This window comes from Marmota marmota, unplaced genomic scaffold, assembly GCF_001458135.2.
Source record: "Marmota marmota marmota unplaced genomic scaffold, marMar, whole genome shotgun sequence".
Lineage (NCBI taxonomy): Eukaryota > Metazoa > Chordata > Mammalia > Rodentia > Sciuridae > Marmota > Marmota marmota.
In genome coordinates, this window is record NW_026000229.1 from 36,021,779 (window position 1) to 36,043,131 (window position 21,353).

At 38.4% G+C, this 21,353-nt stretch overlaps 1 protein-coding gene and 1 pseudogene across 1 annotated transcript in view; both read right to left on the reverse strand.

The window, feature by feature from the left end:
• The window catches only part of Snap23 (synaptosome associated protein 23), a 36,916-nt gene extending 16,671 nt beyond the window's left edge, over positions 1 to 20,245 (reverse strand). Inside the window, exons 1-5 of the mRNA XM_015480764.2 lie at positions 20,111 to 20,245; positions 3,409 to 3,511; positions 2,593 to 2,634; positions 2,137 to 2,185; positions 1,058 to 1,175 (exon numbers count right to left, since the gene is read on the reverse strand). Coding sequence (XP_015336250.1) covers positions 1,058 to 1,175; positions 2,137 to 2,185; positions 2,593 to 2,634; positions 3,409 to 3,465 — 266 coding nt within the window. The 5' untranslated portion in view covers positions 3,466 to 3,511; positions 20,111 to 20,245. The remainder of the gene's footprint in view (positions 1 to 1,057; positions 1,176 to 2,136; positions 2,186 to 2,592; positions 2,635 to 3,408; positions 3,512 to 20,110) is intronic.
• On the reverse strand, positions 6,377 to 8,814 carry LOC125613392 (annotated as a pseudogene).
• Positions 20,246 to 21,353: the final 1,108 nt, after the last annotated feature.

A 21,353-nucleotide genomic window follows, 5' to 3' on the forward strand; every position in this document is an offset into this window, starting at 1 on the left:
TAGTAGATACCATATGATCTAACACAAGATTTATATATTTTCTGCTATGCTTTCTCATATATCCAGCCACATGATAATAAGTCTTTTGAAAACAGGGTCCAAATCCTTTACCCCCTTTAGCCATTTCTCACGTGCCTACTACAGAATTTGTATTTTGTTAACCCTTCTTGTTTGAAAGGAAAAGGCAATAATTTCATCCTGTTCTTATCATCTGGGTATACATATTTCTCCAATCTTTTCATATACAAATTGAAACTGGACATCAGAATAAGTCAAATTAAGCCACAGTTTCCAAGAACATGCCTATTTACATGAAAAGTTTGATCTGAGTGAAAGAGAAATATCTTAAGTTTGTCTATAACAAAGTTCCTCATTTAGGCCCTATTACAGTTTGAATATGAAGTGTTCCACAAAAGCTCCTGTGTAAATACAGGAAGTTCAAAGGTAAAAATGACTGGATTATGAGAGCTATGACCTAATTAGTCCATCCCAGTTTGAATGGACTAACTAGATGGTAACTGTAGGTAGGTGGGATATGACTGGAGAAGATAGGTCACTGGGGGCTAGCCCTGAAAGGGTTCATCTTCCCTGATGTCCTTCCCCACTCTCTGCTTCCCAGCCACCATGAGGTGAGTAATATTCCTGCAAGAGTTGACAAAGAGCAAGAAAGAATCATTTAGAAACCCACATTCTCAAGAGGATTAGAGCTATAGACAGAACTAGTAATCTTAAACCAACACACTTTAACATATTAACCCCCAAAATAATTAGGTCACAAACTCATGGTGAATTCATCTTCCCTGTCATATTCCAACATGATATTCTGCCTCACCTTGGGCCCAGAGCAATAGAAGCAGCCTGATATGGACTAAACCTCTGAAACCATGAGCCAAGTGTAACTTTTCCTCCTCCAAATTTTTCTGGTCAGATATTTTGGTCACAGTGACACAAAGCTGACCAACACAGACCCTGTCATACTTCTGACTTAATATGAGGAGTGGAGGGCAGGTACACTGTCATTTATACATTTTCAAAAGGTCTTGATTTATCAACTCACCTATTACATGGGCAGACACAAAGGCCACAGCACTTGTTGAGCTCTGTTAAAGTCTTCTCTGCTTCTCTCATGTCTTTATTTATTTGGTCCATGCCTTCTTCTATTCGGTTTAGTTGTTCTAAGAATGAGTTGTGGAGATTAAGTTTTGTGTTGCATTCAGTGTTAATCAGAATTATAGAGCAGCAAATTCAACCTCAAATCTACCAATAACTCACCACAGTGAACATATTAGAGTCAGAAGTCATATTAGTATTAGAAATTATTAACATGAAAATAATCTTTTACATCCTGATCCTAAGGTACTTGGCATCTCACTGTGGAAAAAATTGTACTAAAGAAAACTGTTCAAAGAAAAAATTGTACTAAAGAAAACTGTTCAAAGAAAAACTCTTAAAACCAACTTTTCTTTGCCCAGACCAGATTCCCCTCACTTAATAGGCTCAAAACCTGAGGGCTGTTATAAGACTAATAAAAATTAGACCAGATTACCTAAGGCCAGCTCAAATTAAATATTTCTAAGCTCATGAGAATTTAGGCCTGTTTTAGGACTTGATTTCTGAAGATGATGCAAGAGTATCATAATATCTAAGGTATATATAACCAATGTACACAATAAGCCACACTGGCCTAACACATACTTGGTATACAGTTAGGCACTGCCATCTCTCATTCCAAACCAGCTACGAACATGATATAATTCAAATTATAAAACAATTAAGAAAAATATCACTCTTATTTTACAAAAAGAAGGCATTTCCAAAAGCTGAAATTTATAAGTAGGTAATTTGACAGGGTTTTTTTTTAGCACAGTAAGTCAAAATAAAGAGTTTCTGCTGAGGGGGAGAGGGGGGATAGTAGAGGATAGGAAAGATAGCAGAATACAACAGTCACTAGTATGGCAATATGTAAAAACGTGGATGTGTAACCGATGTGATTCTGCAATCTGTATACGGGGTAAAAATGGGAGTTCATAACCCACTTGAATCAAATGTATGAAATATGATATGTCAAGAGCTTTGTAATGTTTTGAACAACCAATAAAAAAAAAAAAAGAGTTTCTGCTAATAACTTCAACTCACCCCCTTGCTCATCCAGCATAGTGATGGTCTTGATTCCTGCATCCTGAGACTAAAAGAAGGGGGGAAGCTGATTGTAAAACAAAACAAACTCAAAATAACAGAAACAAAACCTATAAGAGTTGACAAAGAGCAAGAAAGAATCATTTAGAAACCCACGTTCTCAGAGGATTAGAGCTACAGATAGAACAAGTGATCTTAAACCAACACACTTTAACATATTAACCCCCAAAATAATTAGGTCACAAACTCATGGTGAATTCATCTTCCCTGTCATATTTCAATACTGTCAAAGGGGAAAACAGAAAAGGCCCGTTAGTGCATGGTTTGACAATTTTAGCAATTGCTGGTTTAAAATAATAAAGTGTATTGACATGATACCCTTCAACACCAATTCCAGCTAGTGCTGCTAGGATCCCTCCTATAAATTTCTATACTTAATGATTAAACACTTCTTACCTCAATGGCTAAACCCAGGATTCTTCTTGTACTTTCCAGAGACTACGAAAAAATACAGATTTTTAGTATTTCAAATTATGCAAAATATATAGAAAAAAATCTGATTGCAGGTCATATTCATGATGCTACTCTATTTTTAAAAACTGCCAGCCCATCCCTTCATAACAAAACAAAGAACTCTGGCCACCACTCTTTTAGTAATTTTCTTCCTACCAGGTACTTCTTAAGAGAAATGTGACATTGACAGGGTTCATAAAAATTTAATGTAGGTAGAAATCGAAGTATATTACACAGATACCAGGAAACTGTTAAACAAAAACCAAAGTCCCACCAGGCATGGTGGCACACATGCCTGTAATCCCAGCAGTTCAAGAGGCAGGAGGATCGCAGGTTCAAAGCCAGCCTCAGCAATTTAGCGAGACTGTAAGCAACCTAGTGAGACCCTGTCTCAAAAAAAAAAAAAAAAAAAATGTTAAAAAAAAGGGAAGAAAAAAAAAAAGAGCTGAGGATGTGGCTCAGGGTTAAGCACATTGAGTTCAATCCTTGGTATCAAAAAAAAAAAAAAAAAGTGTACAGAATTCCTTCCAGAATGCAACTAGGTAATGATTTACCTTTATAAAAAAAAAAATTGTTTTACCTATATAGTTTTTTGGTGAGTTGGAGGAAAAAGGAGCTAGTAATGGCACTATGGGGCAAAGGCATTCTTTGATGTAAGCAACATAGAAGAATCCAAAATGATCACTAAGAAGATCCTCTCACCCCTCCATTGTGAAACTGAAGTGGAATCAATCACTTATTCTAAGTAAAAACATTTACCTCATCAGTAACCTGGTGAGCCCTCAGTTGAATCTCTTCTGATGACATATTATCCATGATGAATCGAAATTCTATCAGGCACAGAAATGTAAATGTAGATAATCTATAAGAATAAGGATGCATGAACATTTGTTTGAGCAAAGAGCATGGATTTACAAAATTTAGGTTCATAGGCAGACAGAATAAATATCTGATCTCTTTATCTACCTGTCTATCTAAATCATAGAAATTAAGGCTAAGAGAGGAAAAACGGATGTTTAATGGTAGTTAGCACCAAGGGTGAACCTGAAATACAGGTGAAGTACTCTTTCCCTCTACTTTGAAAAACAAGGCATCCGATTGGAAGGCAAGCTTCAAGAGACTATTAAAATTAATTCTTAAGTATGGTGGCACATGCCTGTAATTCCAGCGATTCCAGAGGCTGAGACAGGAGAATCATTTTAAGGCCAATCTGGGCAACTTCAAAATCTTGTCTCAAAAAGAAAAAAAAAGGCAGGAGGTAAGGGGCAGTGCAGGGGGTGTCATTCAGTGGTAGAGCACCCCTGGGTTAAATCCCTAGTACCACACACACAAAATAAATAATGAGAGGAAGAGAGGAAGGGAGGAGGAGGAGGAGGAGGAGGAGGAGGAGGAGAATTATTCTTGATTGTACAATGTTCTTCATATGTTGTCTGAATAAAGTCTAAGTAAGGAAGGTAACATATTTCAATGTGTTGTGAATGAAGAACACAGGATTCATTTCTAAAATATGCCACTTGTCCAAGTTAGTCATAGGAGAAAATGAAATATTTTTCATTCTTTTTTTTAAAAGTATTTATTTTTAGTTGTAGTTGGACACAATATCAATATCTTTAATTTTATGCGGTGCTGAGGATTGAACCCAGGGTGCGCACATGCTAGGCGAGTGCTCTACCGCTGAGCCATAACCCCGGCCCCACATTCTTTTTTTAATTTGTTCTACTTAGTTGTACATGACAGCAGAATGCATTTTAATTCATCATACACAAATGGAGTGCAACATTTCAATTCTCTGGTTGTACACGATGTAGAGACACACCATTCATGCAATCATACATGCACCTAGGGTAATGAGGTCCAACTCATTCTACCATCTTTCCTACCCTCAAAACCCCTCCCAACCCTCCCCTTATTTTTCATTCTTAACAAAGAAAGGGTATAAAGCACTCAGAAAAGAGCTAAGGTTTTTATTATGAGAGACTCCTGCCATCCAATTATTTGTATTATTTGTTGTTTTATTGAAGTTTCTAAGAAAACAAACGATATTTCTCTAACACACAGTAACTCAGAAACAAACAAACAAAAAAAAACCTGTAGACATTCAACTTAAAAAATAAAACATTTGATTAGGTATTATTCAGTTCCACTATTACAAGAAGTCACATAAGTAATAAGCACTGTGGGATGGCTCTAGGTTCTTTTTATCTTTACATTTACTAGCTTTATATTAAATTTTTGAAAACTAATTTATCAAAGCTCTGTCAATGACCAAGATAAAGTCTGGTTCACATTTTAGAATCAGTCTTGGTCACAACTTGAGGGGTGGGGATGTTACTGGCTTCTATCTAGTGGACTGAGGAAAGGGAAGCTACTAAACACCCTTTAACACTTTTGGTGAAAGTTCTTTAACAAAGAATGATCCCAGCCAAAATGCTAAAGGGCTGAGGTGAGAAACCCTGCTATGCACTAATCACTGATAAACAGAAAACCTAATAACCCAGGTAAGGCACAACTCTTGGAGAGTAATTGTTGTATCTTTGTATCTCTAACACCTAACAAGATCTGACAGTATGTACTCTGAAAATATGCTAAATGAACAAATAAATAGAGAAACAGGGTGTACTTTCAAAGTAAAGTGACTCTTAGGAACAAAGATACATTTAACTGCAGTACAAAGACTGCAAACCACCACTAGAATCAGGAACCAAAAACTATTTTTACATGAACAGCTTGCTGGTCAGATACAAACCTTTTCAGTAGAGGATGGTGGTATAGCTCAGTGGCAGAGCACTTGCCTAGCATGCTCAAGGTCCTGGGTTCAACCTCCAACACAGCAAAACAAAAACAAACAAAAGTACCCAAACCTTTTCAATCACTTTTAGTAAGGAATATTACTAATCCTAGTGGTACTAGTACTAGATTTACTACCAACTTCTACTTTTAATAGAATCATATTTGATGACCAAATACATATCAAATGGAAGAAGGCAACACAATCAGAGTCCTTTTCATAATTCTACTGTTCCAAATAAATGTTTTAAGGTACTAGGGATTGAACCAGAGGCAATTTACCACTGAGTTATATCCCCAACCCTTTTTATTTTGAGACAAGATCTTGATAACTTGCTAAGGGTCTCACTAAATTGCTAAGGCTGGTATTAAACTTGCAATCTGTCTGCCTCAGCACCTTCTCCCTACATGCCCCCCACTTTCTGGGATTACGGGTGTGTGCCACTGTGCCTGGCCATTTTAAGGTTTAATTAAGTGTGCTAAACACAGTGGCACAAGCCTGTAATCCAATGACTTGGAAGGATTAGCCAAGAGGATCACAAGTTTGAGGCCAAACTGGAAAATTTAGTGAGATTCTGTCTCAAAATAAAATTTAAAAAGGGCTGGGAATGATGCTCAGTGGTAGAATGTCCCAGTACAACAAAGGCCTGATTCCAAGAGTCATGCCTTCTTTTTTTTTTTCTTTTAAATCATTATTTATTTGACAGATAACTTCTGAATTAATATAAAGAAATGACAATAACTTATATATACATTAATTCAAAACATTTTCATTAAGCACCAAGTCGAATAGTTTCTTATCTTTTTACCAAAAACACTTTTATCATTGAAAGACTGCCTCAAACTTAGTTTTGCTGGGGTGGGGGGGATGTGGGGGGAGATACCAGTGATTGAACTCAGGGGCATTCAACTACTGAGCCACATCCCCAGCCCTATTTTATATTTTATTTAGAGACGCAGTCTCACTGAGTTGCTCAGCACCTGGCTTTTGCTGAGGCTGGCTTTGAACCCACAATCCTCCTGCCTCAGCCTCCGGAGCCACTGGGATTACAGGTGTGTGCCATCACGCTGGGCATTTATTTAGGCTTTTAATCAGGAAACTTAAAGCTGCCAATCAGAGCTTCTAACTATCATGAGATGACCAGGTTAAAACCCTATGAGTAAAAAATAACTTTTAAGTTTTGACCTATACACTCCAACCAAGGGGAGATACGCTGGCCTCAGGCTAGTCATCACAGGTCATAGATCTACAAACCAACTATCATCCTCACAGCTCACAAACAAAATGAATAATGTATATACAAAGTGAGTACAAAATACATGTTCCTGTATATTCCAGGGGAGTAACGCTTATTGCCATGAGCATACAATGCAGCAAGGGGCACAAAAAAATTCACTAACTCACAAGACAGTGGAAGAAATAAAAGTCCTGTGCCCTGGAATGGAGTAGAGGCTTTGTGGACCAGGTAGCATCCAGGCCACACTAGGAACATGAGTGCATATCGAGGCACATGGGGAGGGATCTTCAGGGTTGGAAAGGACAAAATGAACCAAGACAGCCACAGACCTACTGACTATTCAGAAGAGGAGTGTTTGTACTGGCCGAGGGATATAATCTAAGAGTTGCATAAATGGAGAAAAGAAAACCTCTTCTGACAAGACGGCAAAATATTTTCCCCACAGAGGACCCACATGCTCTCTGTGGAGGTGAGGAGCTGGGGTTCATTCACTCTGCAGGTCACCCTCCATCCTAAAGCCCTAGGCTCTTAGAATCAAATCCACTGAGCAAGAACTATCCTTCATGTAAACTGCCTTTTCTCCAAAAAGTAAAACAAAATCACAAGCAAACAAAACAAAACTCAAAAGAAAAAGAATCAGACCAAGCTTTGACCCCTTGTCCATCACTTGTGTGCCAGCTGTCACGCTAGGGAGACTGGGTCTGCTCTGTTACTCACACTGGTTCATTACTACGAGGCCTCCAGCATGTCATGCTCCTAATACAGCTCCCTCAAGACAGCAAACACCACACAACACATAAACTCAGCCAAACAAAAGGCAGCATCAACTTAAGGATCTACTGTAATATTACTACGCTAACCTAGCATAGTTTAACCTTTATTTCTGTCATATTTACAAAATATCTGCACTCTGTACTGCTATGGAAGCATTACAAATGTTGCATTAGATTCTTCTTGAGGTAGTTCAAAGTCTTGAGACAGCAAATTTAGATATTTTTCTCTACTACCATGGATGTGTAGTAACCGTAAAAGGCCTAAAACCAAATTCTTTCTCCCCAGATTCTAGGACTACTTTAATTTTCCCCCTCAGATTATAACAAACTAACAACCGGAGGGGGGAAAACTATATATAAACTACATAAAATTTTAAAAAGGAGCAAAAAGCCAAGGGGGGCGGGGAATCTGTGGCAAACTAATAGTCTAAACTTTGCTACAGACAAAGCAAACAAAATGAAACCTCACTTTGTCTACCAAGCATTTTATAAAGTACTCAAGTAATTAACAGCTCATAAAAATTGGGGAAATTTTTAGGTGGAAATAAAATTAACACCAACTCATTCTCTGGCAAATAGTTGTTCTAAAATGCCATCTCCACACAGAGAGGTCTAGAGGAACTGTCTGCAACAGGCTACCCTGTAGGCCAGACCTCTCTCAGTTCTGCTTCAAAGGTGCAGGAATATTGGCAGATGCCTGCTCCAGGTAGGCCAAGGGGGCCGAGGGACTTCGGCCGGCTTTTTGTGTTGCACACTGATTTCCTCCAGCACCTGCTGTCAATGCCTCAGCTTTGTCAAGTGCTTTTGCACCAGCGCAACTTTCCACTGCAACTCATTCCTTAGTTCTGAGATGTCCTCTTTGATAACTTGCTCTGGTTTCTGGACAAACAACTGCAATCTTTTTTGTAGAAAAAAGCATTCCGTCTGTCTTGCGATATCCAGAAACTTCTGATAAACACCAGTTCGAATTTCTTCCTGATCGGTGCCATTGACATAATCCTGACAAAGAAGCAAAGCAAGCCTCGAATGACGACTCCAACTCATCCAACAAGGTGCTACTAGAAGTTTTCGGTGTGCCAGGCACTGCCTGAAGAAGCAGAGCCTGGCCCAGGACTCCCCGTGGGGGTTGCAGGGGGTGGAGCATAGCACCCAGTGGAGGCCTCAAACTTGTGATCCTCATGCCTCAGCCTTTGAGTCCTTGGGACTCAATGGCAATGGCACGTCTGGCGTGGCAGGACATGGCCCACTCAAGAGTCAGGCCTTTATTAGAAAAGATTATGCTAAGTGAAGCTAGCCAATCCCTAAAAAACAAATGCCAAATGTTTTATTTGATATAAGGAGAGTAACTAAGAACAGAGTTGGGAGGAAGAGCATGAGAAGAAGATTAACATTAAACAGGGACGAGAGGTGGGAGGGAAAAGGAAAGAGAAGGGAAATTGCATGGAAATGGAAGGAGACCCTCATGGTTATACAAAATTACATACAAGAGGAAGTGAGGGGAAAGGGGAAAAAAAAAACAAGGGGGAGAAATGAATTACAGTAGATGGGGTAGAGAGAGAAGATGGGAGGGGAGGGGATGGGGGATAGTAGAGGATAGGAAAGGCAGCAGAATACAACAGACACTAGTATAGCAATATGTAAAACAGTGGATGTGTAACCGATGTGATGCTGCAATCTGTATATGGGATAAAAATGGGAGTTCATAACCCACTTGAATCAAAGTGTGAAATATGATTTGTCAAGAACTATGTAATGTTTTGAGCAACCAACAATAAAAATTAAAGAAAAAAAAGAAACAAATAAGTGAAATAAAGTTATTGTGTCTAACTACAACAAAAGAAATAAATATTTTTTTAAACCCCCCCCAAAAAAATATTGTCATCATGAATCCATTTGAGCCATTGTATATGCTCCCATTTTCTTTGCTTTTGTCATTGTTGGTCTCAATAAATTATGGTATTGATTAATATGAAAAAAAAAAAAAAGAGTCAGGCCTTTTAAGTATCCAAAAAAATGCAGATGAAATTGGGAGGTAGATGTGAAGAATTACTCTTGATAAGACAGTGAGGTCAGTGAACTCAAAGTTCTGCTTAAACTACTTCTTCTTCTTCTTCTTCTTCTTTTTTTTTTTTTTTTTTTTTAATTCCCTAAAGAGATGACATACAAAGCAAAGATCCAGAATCTCTAAAGTTCTCATGTATTTGACATGCCAACATTAGTACACAGCTGCTGAAGATTTTTCTACTTTGGATGCCTGAGAGTGTTAACTACATGATTATGGTATATAAAATTAAGAAGAGAGCTGGAGTTATAGCTCAGTTGGTAGAGTGCTTGCCTCGCATGCATAAGGCTCTGGGTTATCCCCAGCACCACAAATAAATACAATTAAGAAGAGACAAAGCAAAATTTTAAGAAGGATGAAGAGAGACAAGGAAAAATACTCCCCAGACTCACTGGTCTTTGCAAATCTGCTAGAGTGTAACAAAACTAGCTAGACTTACTAGATGACTCCCAATTTAACTTTCTTAACTTCTTTTTTAAAACTGGGTGAAGGAAAACAGCTATGAATGATGGCACATGCCTATAATCCCAGGGACTCAAAGGTTGAGGCATGAGGATCACAAGTTTGAAGGCCAGTTTGGGCAACCCCTGTCTCAAAATAAAAAATAAAAAGGGCTAGGGATGTAGCTCAGTGGGTTCAATCCTAGGTTCAATCTTCAGTACTGGGAGAAAAAAAATAGATGATCTATGCAAAGGGCTTAGCAAGTCACACGGCATATTTTTGGTGTTCCATAAACATTAGCCATTATTTTAATATTATTACTGAAGCAGAAACAATAAGCAAAATAAAAGTTAAGCAACAATGTTAAATTGTTGACATTATTAAAAGTACTGAGTGACACTTATGATGAAAGTAACTGAGAATAACAGTTACTAACTATTCATTGTTCCATCTGTCCAGCTAAATTTGAATATTAAAGCTGATGATATTGTATAGACTACACATCTCTTTTCATGGCAGTCATGAGACTGTACACATCAAGACAAATATCACACAGGTTAACATTAAACCAAGTTTCCTGTTAGACACCTCTGAAGACAAAAAAAAAAAAGTGTGTGTGTGTCTCTCTCTATATATATGTATATATGTGTATATATGTGTGTGTATACATGCATATATACATATATTGCATATTGTATGTATATAGATATAGATACCTATATCTGTATATTTATATATACATAGCTTTGTATGTCTAAAAAATAAAATAAAATATGCCTTAAATGTTGTTTTTCTGGCTAAGACTGGGCAAACAAGGAACAAAGTGACACAAACCACAAAAAGGACTAAAGTTATGACGACTAGAATATAAGGTAAACAAAGATGGACTAAAAAAATAATGTGCTAAAATTACAATGGAAATAAAATCTAAGTAGAAAAAAGTTTAGCAGGGAAGTAATCAAAATACTGTCAATGGCTGTGGAGGTATTCACAGAACTAGGAATGGCTTTTCTTCTTTTCCCAATTTTCCAAGTAGTTTGCCATGAAGTTATATTTTAAATTTCATACATTTGTTTTTATCATAAAATATGATAGCTAAGACAACAAAGAAAGTAGATTTATAAGACCAAAGAAAACAAAGACAAGCAATAAATTCTAGATCCTAGTTCATATATGAGAAGTCTTCCAGTTGGCATACACAGTAAATGTAATTTTGTGGGACTATGAGATAATCAATAATTTCAATCCATAAAAGTCTAAAAATAATAATAGCAGAACATATTTGGTGGCAGGAATGGGTTTTAGTGGGGTCTGAACAAGTTCTTAATATTTTTATGACAAGAGTTCTAAGAAGGGCTGAGGTTGTAGCTCAGTGGCAGAGGTGCTTGCCTCGAGGGTTTAATCCTCAGTACCACATAAAAATAAATAAATAAAATAGGGCTGGGGATGTGGCTCAAGCGGTAGCGCGCTCGCCTGGCATGCGTGCGGCCCGGGTTCAATCCTCAGCACCACATACAAACAAAGATGTTGTGTCCGCCGAAAACTAAAAAATAAATATTAAAAAAAATCTCTCTCTCTTTCTCTCTCTCTCTCTTTAAAAAAAATAAATAAGTAAATAAAATAAAATAAAGGTATTGTGTTCCATCTACAATTAAAAATACTTAAAAAAAAAAGATCAAAATAGGATCCTATGAAGAGAACAGAGAACTTAGCTTGGAATAGAGAATTTATAACAATCTTTTGTCATTACCCCTCACCACCAGTGCATCTTCTTTCTCTAACTTTCCTATCAACAATTAGCATCCTCAGATATTAAAAATAAAAGAATGAAATGAAATTACAAGCCAGGCATGGTGGCACACACCTATAATCCTAGTGGCTCAGGAGGCTGAGGCAGGAGGATCAGGAGTTCAAAACCAGCCTCAGCAACTTAGCGAGGCCCTAAGCAATTCAGTGGGTCTCTGTCTCTAAATAAAAAATACAAAAAAAAAGGGGGGGGGCTGGGGATGTGGCTCAGTGGTTGAGTGCCCCTAGATTCAATCCTAGGTATCAAAAAAAAAAAAAGTGAACTTCAAGTTATGTGAATTATATCTCAATTTTAAAAGACAGATTAAAGGGGGTGGGGTGGGGAAGCTGAATAAGAACGACTTAGGGATTCAGTTTCATTTTGTTGCATATGGATTTCCAGTTTTCCCAGCACCATTTGTTGAAGATGCTATCCTTCCTCCATTGCATGCTTTTAGCCCCTTTATCAAATATAAGATAGTTGTAGTTTTGTGGATTGGTTTCTGTGTCCTCTATTCTGTACCATTGGTCCACCCGCCTGTTTTGGTACCAGTACCATGCTGTTTTTGTTACTATTGCTCTGTAGTATAGTTTGAAGTCTGGTATCGCTATACCGCCTGATTCACACTTCCTGCTTAGCATTGTTTTTGCTATTCTGGGTCTTTTATTTTTCCATATGAATTTCATGATTGCTTTCTCTATTTCTACAAGAAATGCCGTTGGGATTTTGATTGGCATTGCATTAAACCTATAGAGAACTTTTGGTAATATCGCCATTTTGATGATGTTAGTTCTGCCTATCCATGAACAGGGTATATTTTTCCATCTTCTAAGATCTTCTTCTATTTCTCTCTTTAGGGTTCTGTAGTTTTCATTGTATAAGTCTTTCACCTCTTTTGTTAGGTTGATTCCCAAGTATTTTATTTTTTTTGAAGATATTGTGAATGGAGTGGTTGTCCTCATTTCCATTTCAGAGGATTTGTCGCTGATATACAGGAATGCCTTTGATTTATGCGTGTTGATTTTATATCCTGCCACTTTGCTGAATTCATTTATTAGCTCTAATAGTTTCTTTGTAGAGCCTTTTGGGTCTGCTAGGTATAGAATCATATCATCTGCAAATAGTGATAATTTAAGTTCTTCTTTTCCTATTTTGATGCCTTTAATTTCTTTCGTCTGTCTAATTGCTCTGGCCAGTGTTTCGAGAACTATGTTGAACAGAAGTGGAGAGAGAGGGCATCCCTGTCTTGTTCCAGATTTTAGAGGGAATGCCTTCAGTTTTTCTCCATTCAGAATGATGCTAGCCTGAGGCTTAGCATAGATTGCTTTTACAATATTGAGGTATGTTCCTGTTATCCCTAGTTTTTCTAGAGTTTTGAACATAAAGGGATGCTGTACTTTGTCGAATGCTTTTTCCGCATCTATCGAGATGATCATATGGTTCTTGTTTTTAAGTCTATTGATGTGGTGAATAACATTTATTGATTTCCGTATATTGAACCAGCCTTGCATCCCAGTGGATTCTCTCTGCTTTCTGATCAAGATGTGAGCTGCTTCCCTCTGCCACACTCTTCCACCGTGATGTTCAGTCTCACCTTGAGCCCCGAGAAATTAAGCCGGCCTTCAATGGACTCATAGTTTCATTTAAATTAAAACAGTTTCCTCTGAAACTGTGAGCCCTCAAATAAACTCTTCCTCTTCTCGGATCCTTTAGTCACAGCAGTGAAAATGCTGACTAAAACAGTACTTTATAAAGAGGTTTATTTAGCTCACAGTTTTGAAAGATGAAAATCCAAGATCACATGGCTCCCATGTGTTTGGCTTCTTGTGAGAGACCCCTTGGCTGGGACAGAGAAATGGAAAGGGAACCAGTGTTGTACAGAAGCCAAGCATGTGGGGTGCACTCTTTTCATAACAAACCCACTTTGAGAGCACTCTATGAGACCAGCAGTGCCCTCTAATGACCTAATTACCTTGCACTATGCCCCACCTCTTAAAGGTTCCACTACCTTACACCCAGCACAGCAGATACCTTTTGTTCTGAATTTTCTGTTCTGAAAAATTTTTTTTAGAGAAAGAGAGAGAGAATGAATCTTTTTTGTAGATGGACACATCAAAATGCCTTTATTTTTATATGGTGCTTAGAATCAAACCCGGGTCTCACCTAGGCAAGCACTCTACCACTGAGCCACAATCCCAGCCCTGTCCTGAATTTTTGAGGCCTAAATGAAAGGTTCACTTGAGCCCAAGAGTTAAAAATCATCCTGGGAACATAGCAAGACCCTGTCTCAACAAAACAAACAAGGTTGCATTACCTCTATACTCTACTAAACTAAAGAAGAAACATTCAGCACTTGAACTTTGCGGTCAGGGGTGGCACATCAAAACTACAGCAGCCAAGCAAGTTACTTAACCTATTTAAGTCACAGTTTCCTCATTCGTTGAGATAACAGATCTACTTACCAGGGTTATTTCAGAAATAAAATTAGTTAATGTACCTAATTGATTAGTACAGTGACTGGCACAAAGTAAAGGTTTATAAAATGACAGTTATTAATGAACAGTGTTTATACTCATGTTATCAGTTATGTTCTCTGTCTATGGTACTGATCTGGCATCAGAGTGGGATCTAATTAGAAAGTTTCGAGCTGAACTTGGAATCAGAGCCAAAATACTTGAATGGTTTGGGTTTACATTTTACTTAGGCAAGGTGAAGTCTTGCCAATTATCTTCAACCCACATCTGATATCTCATGTCATAAATGCCTTCATTCTAAGCCCTAATGAAGTCCAACTAAGTGTATATATAACATACTTACACATTTCCTATTTTAAGACTCAAAGATGAATAATAGAAAATAGATGCAAGGAATAGAAGAAAGGATTACAGAAAATAAATCAGAAGGCAGGTGCGGTGGCTCATGCCTGTAATCCCAGTGGCTCAGGAGGCTGAGGCAAGAGAAATGCAAGTTCAAAGCCAGCCTCAGCAACTTAGAGAGGCCCTGAGCAACTCAGCAAGACCCTTTGTCTAATAAAATATATAAAAGGGCTGGGGATGTGGCTCAGTAGTTAAGCACCTGGGCTCAATGTCTGGTACCAAGAAAAAGAAAAGAGTAGAAGAAAATAAATCAGAAATTCAGAAACAGATAATTGTTTACTGGGTAAAAGAATTTAATTTCTCTTTAAGACTATAATTTTTGCTCCTAGATACCATTTCTAATATGAAAAGCTAAAAAGGTTCACCCTACTTCCTCAAAAACTATAAGTACAAGGGAACTAATCATACAAACTATGAGTTTTGATTATTCCAAAATATTCTACATATCCTGGCCCCCAAAAAGAAACTATGTTCCAATTAGGAAATACAATTCTTCCTGAAGGCATTTAGATAAGCTCATAGTTTCATTTAAATTAAAACAGTTTCCTCCTTTTACTTCCTCTCAAGTTTCCTTCTACCTTCCTCTGTATGAACAATTTTAACCGTTTTTACATAGAGGCCCCAAAACTATGCAAATACGATAGGCAGACCACAGAAGCATATCAAATATAAACATCTTGGTTTCAAAGTACACTAAAGCATATGATTCAAGACAGAAATCATATCAGGTCAGAGAGAACTACTACATATCAGGAACCAAAACAAAAAACAAAAAACCCACCAAAACTATACTTCAGTTTTATACAAGTGCCTAGTAATTTAATTGCTCTGTGTCTAACACCTGGTCTTTTTTTAATTTTGGGGGGTACTGCGAACTGAACTTAGGGGCACTCAACCACTGAGCCACACCCCAAGCCCTATTTTGTATTTTATTTAGAGTCAGGGTTTCACTCAGTGGCTTAGTGTCTTACTTTTGGCTGAGGCTGGCTTTGAACTTGGGATCCCTCCTGCCTTGGCCTCCAGAGCTGGGATTACAGGTGTATGCTATGCACCCAGCAACACCTGATCTTCATGTCCCTGCCAACCTTGGTACTTTCACAATTCTACCCTAAGTGACCAGGAAATAATTCTGGGAAGTCAGATGCAGATGTGATTGTAATCAATTATATTAACCCTCAACCAGTGAGGTGCACATGCCTGTAATTGTAGTGACTCAAGAGGCTGAAGCAGAAGGATCAAAAGTTTGAGGCCGGTCTGGGCAATTTAGCAGGACCCTGTCTCAAAATAAAAAGGCTGGAACTGTGGCCCAGTGGTAAAGGACCCTTGGGTTCAATCTGGTACCACAAATAAATAAATAAATAAATAAATAAAACAAAGAAAAGAAAAGAAAAATCAGAACAAAAAAATCAATTATTGGGCTGGGGCTAGGGCTCAGAGGTAGGGCACTTGCCTAGCATGTGTGAGGCACTGGGTTCGATTCTCAACACCACATATAAATAAAATAAAGGTCTATCAACAACTAAATTTTTAAAAAATTAATTAAATATGTGAAAGATAACAAAGAGGCTTAAGAGTCAGAAGCTTGAGCCGGGGTTGTAGTTCAGTGGTAGTGTGCTTACCTAGCACGCGTGAGGCACTGAGTTCGATCCCGGGCACCACATAAAAATAAAAATACAAAAGGGCCAGAAGCGAGCAATCTATCTAAGGAAGACAATATGACAGTTATAAGTAGTTATCTGCTTGGGAAATACCAAGGGTGGGGTGAAGATGAAATAGTAAGTCTTTACTCTGTCTAAACATTCTCCCCATCCATCTTAGTATGTTGGCTCTGATTCCAATTTTACTTAGATGGTCTTGTTAGCTTCTCAAATGTTCTGATGCAAGGAATCAGATGTCACATATAGCATAAATTACTCAGGTTGCTGGAAAATAATATTCCACAGAACATTAAAAGGTATTCCTATTTGAAGGCATTATGGTTTCAAATCCTGACAACTGCTTATTTGACTTCTTATGCTTCAGTTTCCTCATTAAATAATGATATGATGATGATGATGATAATGCTTACTTCAAGTATTATTATATGGATTGAGTTAATTCATGCAAAGCATTTAGAACAATGGCTAGCATTGGGGGATATAGCTCAGTGGCAGGAGCCCTGGGTTCAATTCCCAGTACCAAAACCAAACAAAACAATGCCTAGCACAAAGTGCTTAATAAAGCTACTATAATCTTTCAATATAATTATTAAACACCTCAGGGACTGTGGGTATAACTCAATGGTAGAGCAAATACTTAGTATATACAAGGTCTCTAAATTCAATCCTCAGCACTGAAAAAAATTATTTAATATCTCCCAATTTTGATTTGTGTGAATCAAAATCCAAGTATGATCAACTCTAAAAATATTGTGATTTTAGATTATCAAATGCCACAGGGGCCTGGGGATATAGCTCAGTTGGTAGAGTGTTTGCCTCACAGCACAAGGCCCTGGGTTCAATCCCCAGCACCATTAAAAAAAAAAAAAAAGAAAGAAAGAAAGAGAAAAAGAAATGCCACAGTGCAAGACAGGGGTGTGTGTGTGTGTATGTGTGTGTGCGTGCGTGCGGGTGCTTGCTCCCTCACATACATATAGCTGGCAGGATGGATTAAAAAGGAGATAGACTGTGAAGGATTTGTGTGTTGTACCAATAAGTTTCTATTTTATTTTATAAGCACAAGAGATCATCTAAAGTAATCTCACTTATCAACATATTGTTAAAATAAAACTTATAAACCTAAGTTTTAGAACTTACAAATACCAACAAGATGAAGGAATTCCAGAGAAATATAGTGACCAATGATTTCAATATTTTAATAGCAATACAACCTAAACTGAAACCAAAATGTCAGTGAATTTAAATGAGTGCAAACAGAGGCCACTTCCATTCTGACTCCTAAAAAGGCATAGATAGGACTGCAGCTCTATGGCAGAGCACTTGCTAGCATAGAGGAGGGCCTGAGTTCAACCCCCAACATTGCTAAATAAATAAATAAATAAAGGCACAGTGCATGCTGTTTCCTGGCTCCATAATCCACTTCCTCCAATTGTTGAAAGCACAGGATCTATCAGTTTCAGACATCCCTCCACCATAACAAAATCCTGTCTCTGTCATTTGCCCCTCTAAATATGGTACTAGAATAAGAAGTTCAGCACCATTGGATGCAAACAACATATTATAAATGCTAACATTAGCATATGCAGACCTTGCCAAAAAGTAGGTGTATAGAATGTGATATAAAAACAAAACAAAAGGCCTTAATTTGGGGGGAGAAGGCAGCTGATTTCACAAAAACATCCAAGAGTAAACATGTTCTTCTTCCCCTCTGCCATTCCAATTTGCTTTCATCTGATGAAACCAGATAAATGTGCTAGAATTGGGTAACTATAATAAATATTATCATCACAGGGCTCACAGATTTTTCAAGTCCATTGACCTTAGTCCAATCTTCATGTTAAAAGTTGGTAGCTTATACACTGACTAGTTATATATTTATTATAATGTGTATTAGAAAAAAAGTATAAAATACATCAAAACCATGATTTCAAGAGATTCAATTTAGAAGAGGAAAATTTTAAAAAATTTTTTATTTGTTTTTTATTTTTTTGTACTGGGGATTGAATTCAGAGTCGTTTTATCACTGAGTTAAGTCCTCAGCCCTTTTAATTTTTTTTTTTTTTTTTTGCTGACAAGGTCTGACTAAGTTGCTTAACGCCTTGCTAAGTTGCTGAGGCTTGCCTAGATCTTGCAATCCTCCTGCCTCAGCCTCCCAAGTGATGTGCCACTGACCAGGGAGGGTAATGTTTTTTAAAAAGTCCATTTAAAGTATTAAGTAAAATTTGGGGTGGGGGTGTGGCTCAGTGTTAGAGTGCACATTTGTCATGGATTCAATCCCCAACACCAAACAATGATGACAAAATAAAATGGCAAAAATTATAAAGGTAATAATTTATTAGTGAAGACCCAATAGTTGTGCCATAAACACAGGGCACAGGGTCTGTTTTTGTTTCTATGCTTTCTTCCTGGTTCTAGGTTGTGTTCCGAAGGATGAGAAAAGATATGACCTTTAGTTAAGTAAGCTTGTATACTGTACTTTCATTCAGTTAAAGAAACAAATACCAAAATGCCTATAGAAATTCTACTGTTTTTAGGAAAGAGTGTAATACTGTTAGGAAAATAATGGCTCAATGAACCATTCCTATTCAGAAACAATGATTTTCTAAGGCATATCCACACACTTCAAAGCACCTAAAGGAAAAAAAAAAAAAAAAAACCCTAGCAAAACTGGTAACTGTTTAAGCTGCAAGTTGTTATATGATCATTTAACTTATTTCCACATGATCTGTCACAGGAGCATGATAACATGAAAAGGTTTTTTTCCCATCTGCTAATATCTGCTAATAAGAATGTGTTTTCAATATCTCTGGCCAAAAGAACGAATGACAAAGTAATCATCAGATGCCTTAGGCATCAACTTAGCTGTTGGCAGAAATATTATTTTTTATTTTATTATAAAATACATTCAGATTAGACCTCAAAGTATTCTAGCTAATTATGTCTCATGAGTTTCAAGTGTGGTATTTCCTAGGACAGGCAAGAACGGAGGAAAAAAGAAAGTGGGAAAACCCATTTTTTATCTGGCCATGTCTGCACTTTTAGTATTTTATACCTAAGAACCAGTCTTAAAGGCAGTTGAACAGGTGGAGTAAGATCTCTCAATTCTTAAAATATTTGCTATTAAGAAGCTACGCTATTCACAAAACTGAGGGAACGCTGTTAGAAAGCTGCCAGTATCCAAACTCCCCTCTCCAGCCACGGTTTCCTATCTTGGCAGATGAAAAACAGCAAAAGGTAAAATGACACTCCCTTCTCGTCCACTTTTCCCAACTTTGATATCTTTCGGTTTCCTCAATCATCAGCTGCCTTTCCTCATATTGTAATGACTAATGATTAAAGAGGAAACAAAGGACGGGGTGAAACTGCATTTTACAATAGTTTCTAACCCCCTACTACCTTCTTTCACTGATCCTTTTCTTTGTGTCTCTGCGGAAAACCCGCAAGATAAGGACGAACTCTACTCGACAGGCAAGGGCTATCCAAAGCCATGAACCTCGGAGTCCTTCAAACAGTTATCTTACAACTATTGACTACAGTGGTCACCACGCAGTCTATTAATCCCGACCACATCAACACGGTGAGGGACTGAGAGTTGATCTGTGTGGTTTCGAAGACTAATACAAGGATCAGGTCATCCTTCCTCCGCCGGCCCCTCGAACTTCTTCTTGTGCCTCGCCTCATTCCGGGCCCAATCGGCCAAGCCTGGGCCAGAGGGCCCCCTCCTCCCCTTAAGTCCGACCCCACTAACTTTCCAACCGTCACGATATTCTCTTTATCTTCAAGATATGATCCCAACCTTCCTCCCGGCTAGCTACCTCAGCTCCATTCCTGGAGACTCACCAAGCAGTTCCGGGCCACTCCTCTCCGGCCGCGGCAGCTCGGACACCACCAGACCGGACCAGGAGCAGCGCCCTTGTCGCGCCTGCGTGCCCCCAAGCCACGCGTCTGCGCACTTCTCGGGCTCCCTGACCGCAGACACACCCCTACAGCTAGAGCCAATCACTGTGCGGTAGGTTTAAATCTCGGTGCCACGCAGGCTGAGAGCTGGGGAAATTCACCCGTTAACCGGATAGATTCCCGTCTCGCCCGCAGGTGGGAGGCGTTCGTGCAACATTTGCCAAAAGCATCCGTGTGCCAGAGACTGCGGGATGAACACTGAGGGGGAAAAAAAGTGACTAGAATGCCTTTGATCTGTCGAGACTGGGAGATACATAGGTTAACAAATTATAGTGGCTACAGTACGATGCATGGCACACACAAAATCTGAGGCGCCTTTGACTTACAATAAACAAAACATTTTATTCTTAGGGGTGTCTAAAAGGGTTACCGGAGGAAGTGACCTTGAGAGTCTTGAAAGATAAATGGGAGTTCCCCCGGAAGTCTGGGAGGGAAGGAGCTAGTTTTCCAAGTTATGGAAACAGGGTATGCCAAGAACAACATAGCGCCTTCAGGAAATGTCTTGTATTTCATCCTTGTTAGAGGCTTAGAGCTCATCCTGTATCCCTGAGTGTAGGGAAAAATAAGCTATAAAAGGCTGGCAACAAGCAGGGCATGGTGGCTCAGCAACTTGGGCGGCTTAGACTGGAGGATGGCTTAAGCATAGAAGTTCCAGGCCAGCCTGGGTAACAAAGGGAGACCCTGCTTCAAAAACAAAAACAAAGTAGAAGAAGGAAAAAAGAAAAGTGGGAGCTGGGGGTGGGGTGATGCTGGGGGATATAACAGTCCTAAAGCGCTTGTTTAGCTTATGTGAGGCCCTGGATTCAATCCCCAGAAGGAGGGGGCGGACACAACTAACCTCCCTTCCCAAACCTGACATGGCCAGACCTTGGAAGGTCTTAGAATTTTGGACTAGTGAGCCTAGCCTTCGTTTTGCGGTTACTGATAGCTATTAATGGATTTTAAGCAAGTAGATGACTGTTTTATAACCACCGCTCCAGGAACTCTTCCACACAACTCTAAGAAAAAGACAAAATGCTGGGAAAAAAGAGGGGAAAGTTTTTCAAAGAAGTAGTACTCTATTCCTAAGAGATTAAAGAAGATGAAGCCTGAAAAAAATGTCTTTTTTTTTTTTTTTTTTTTTTTT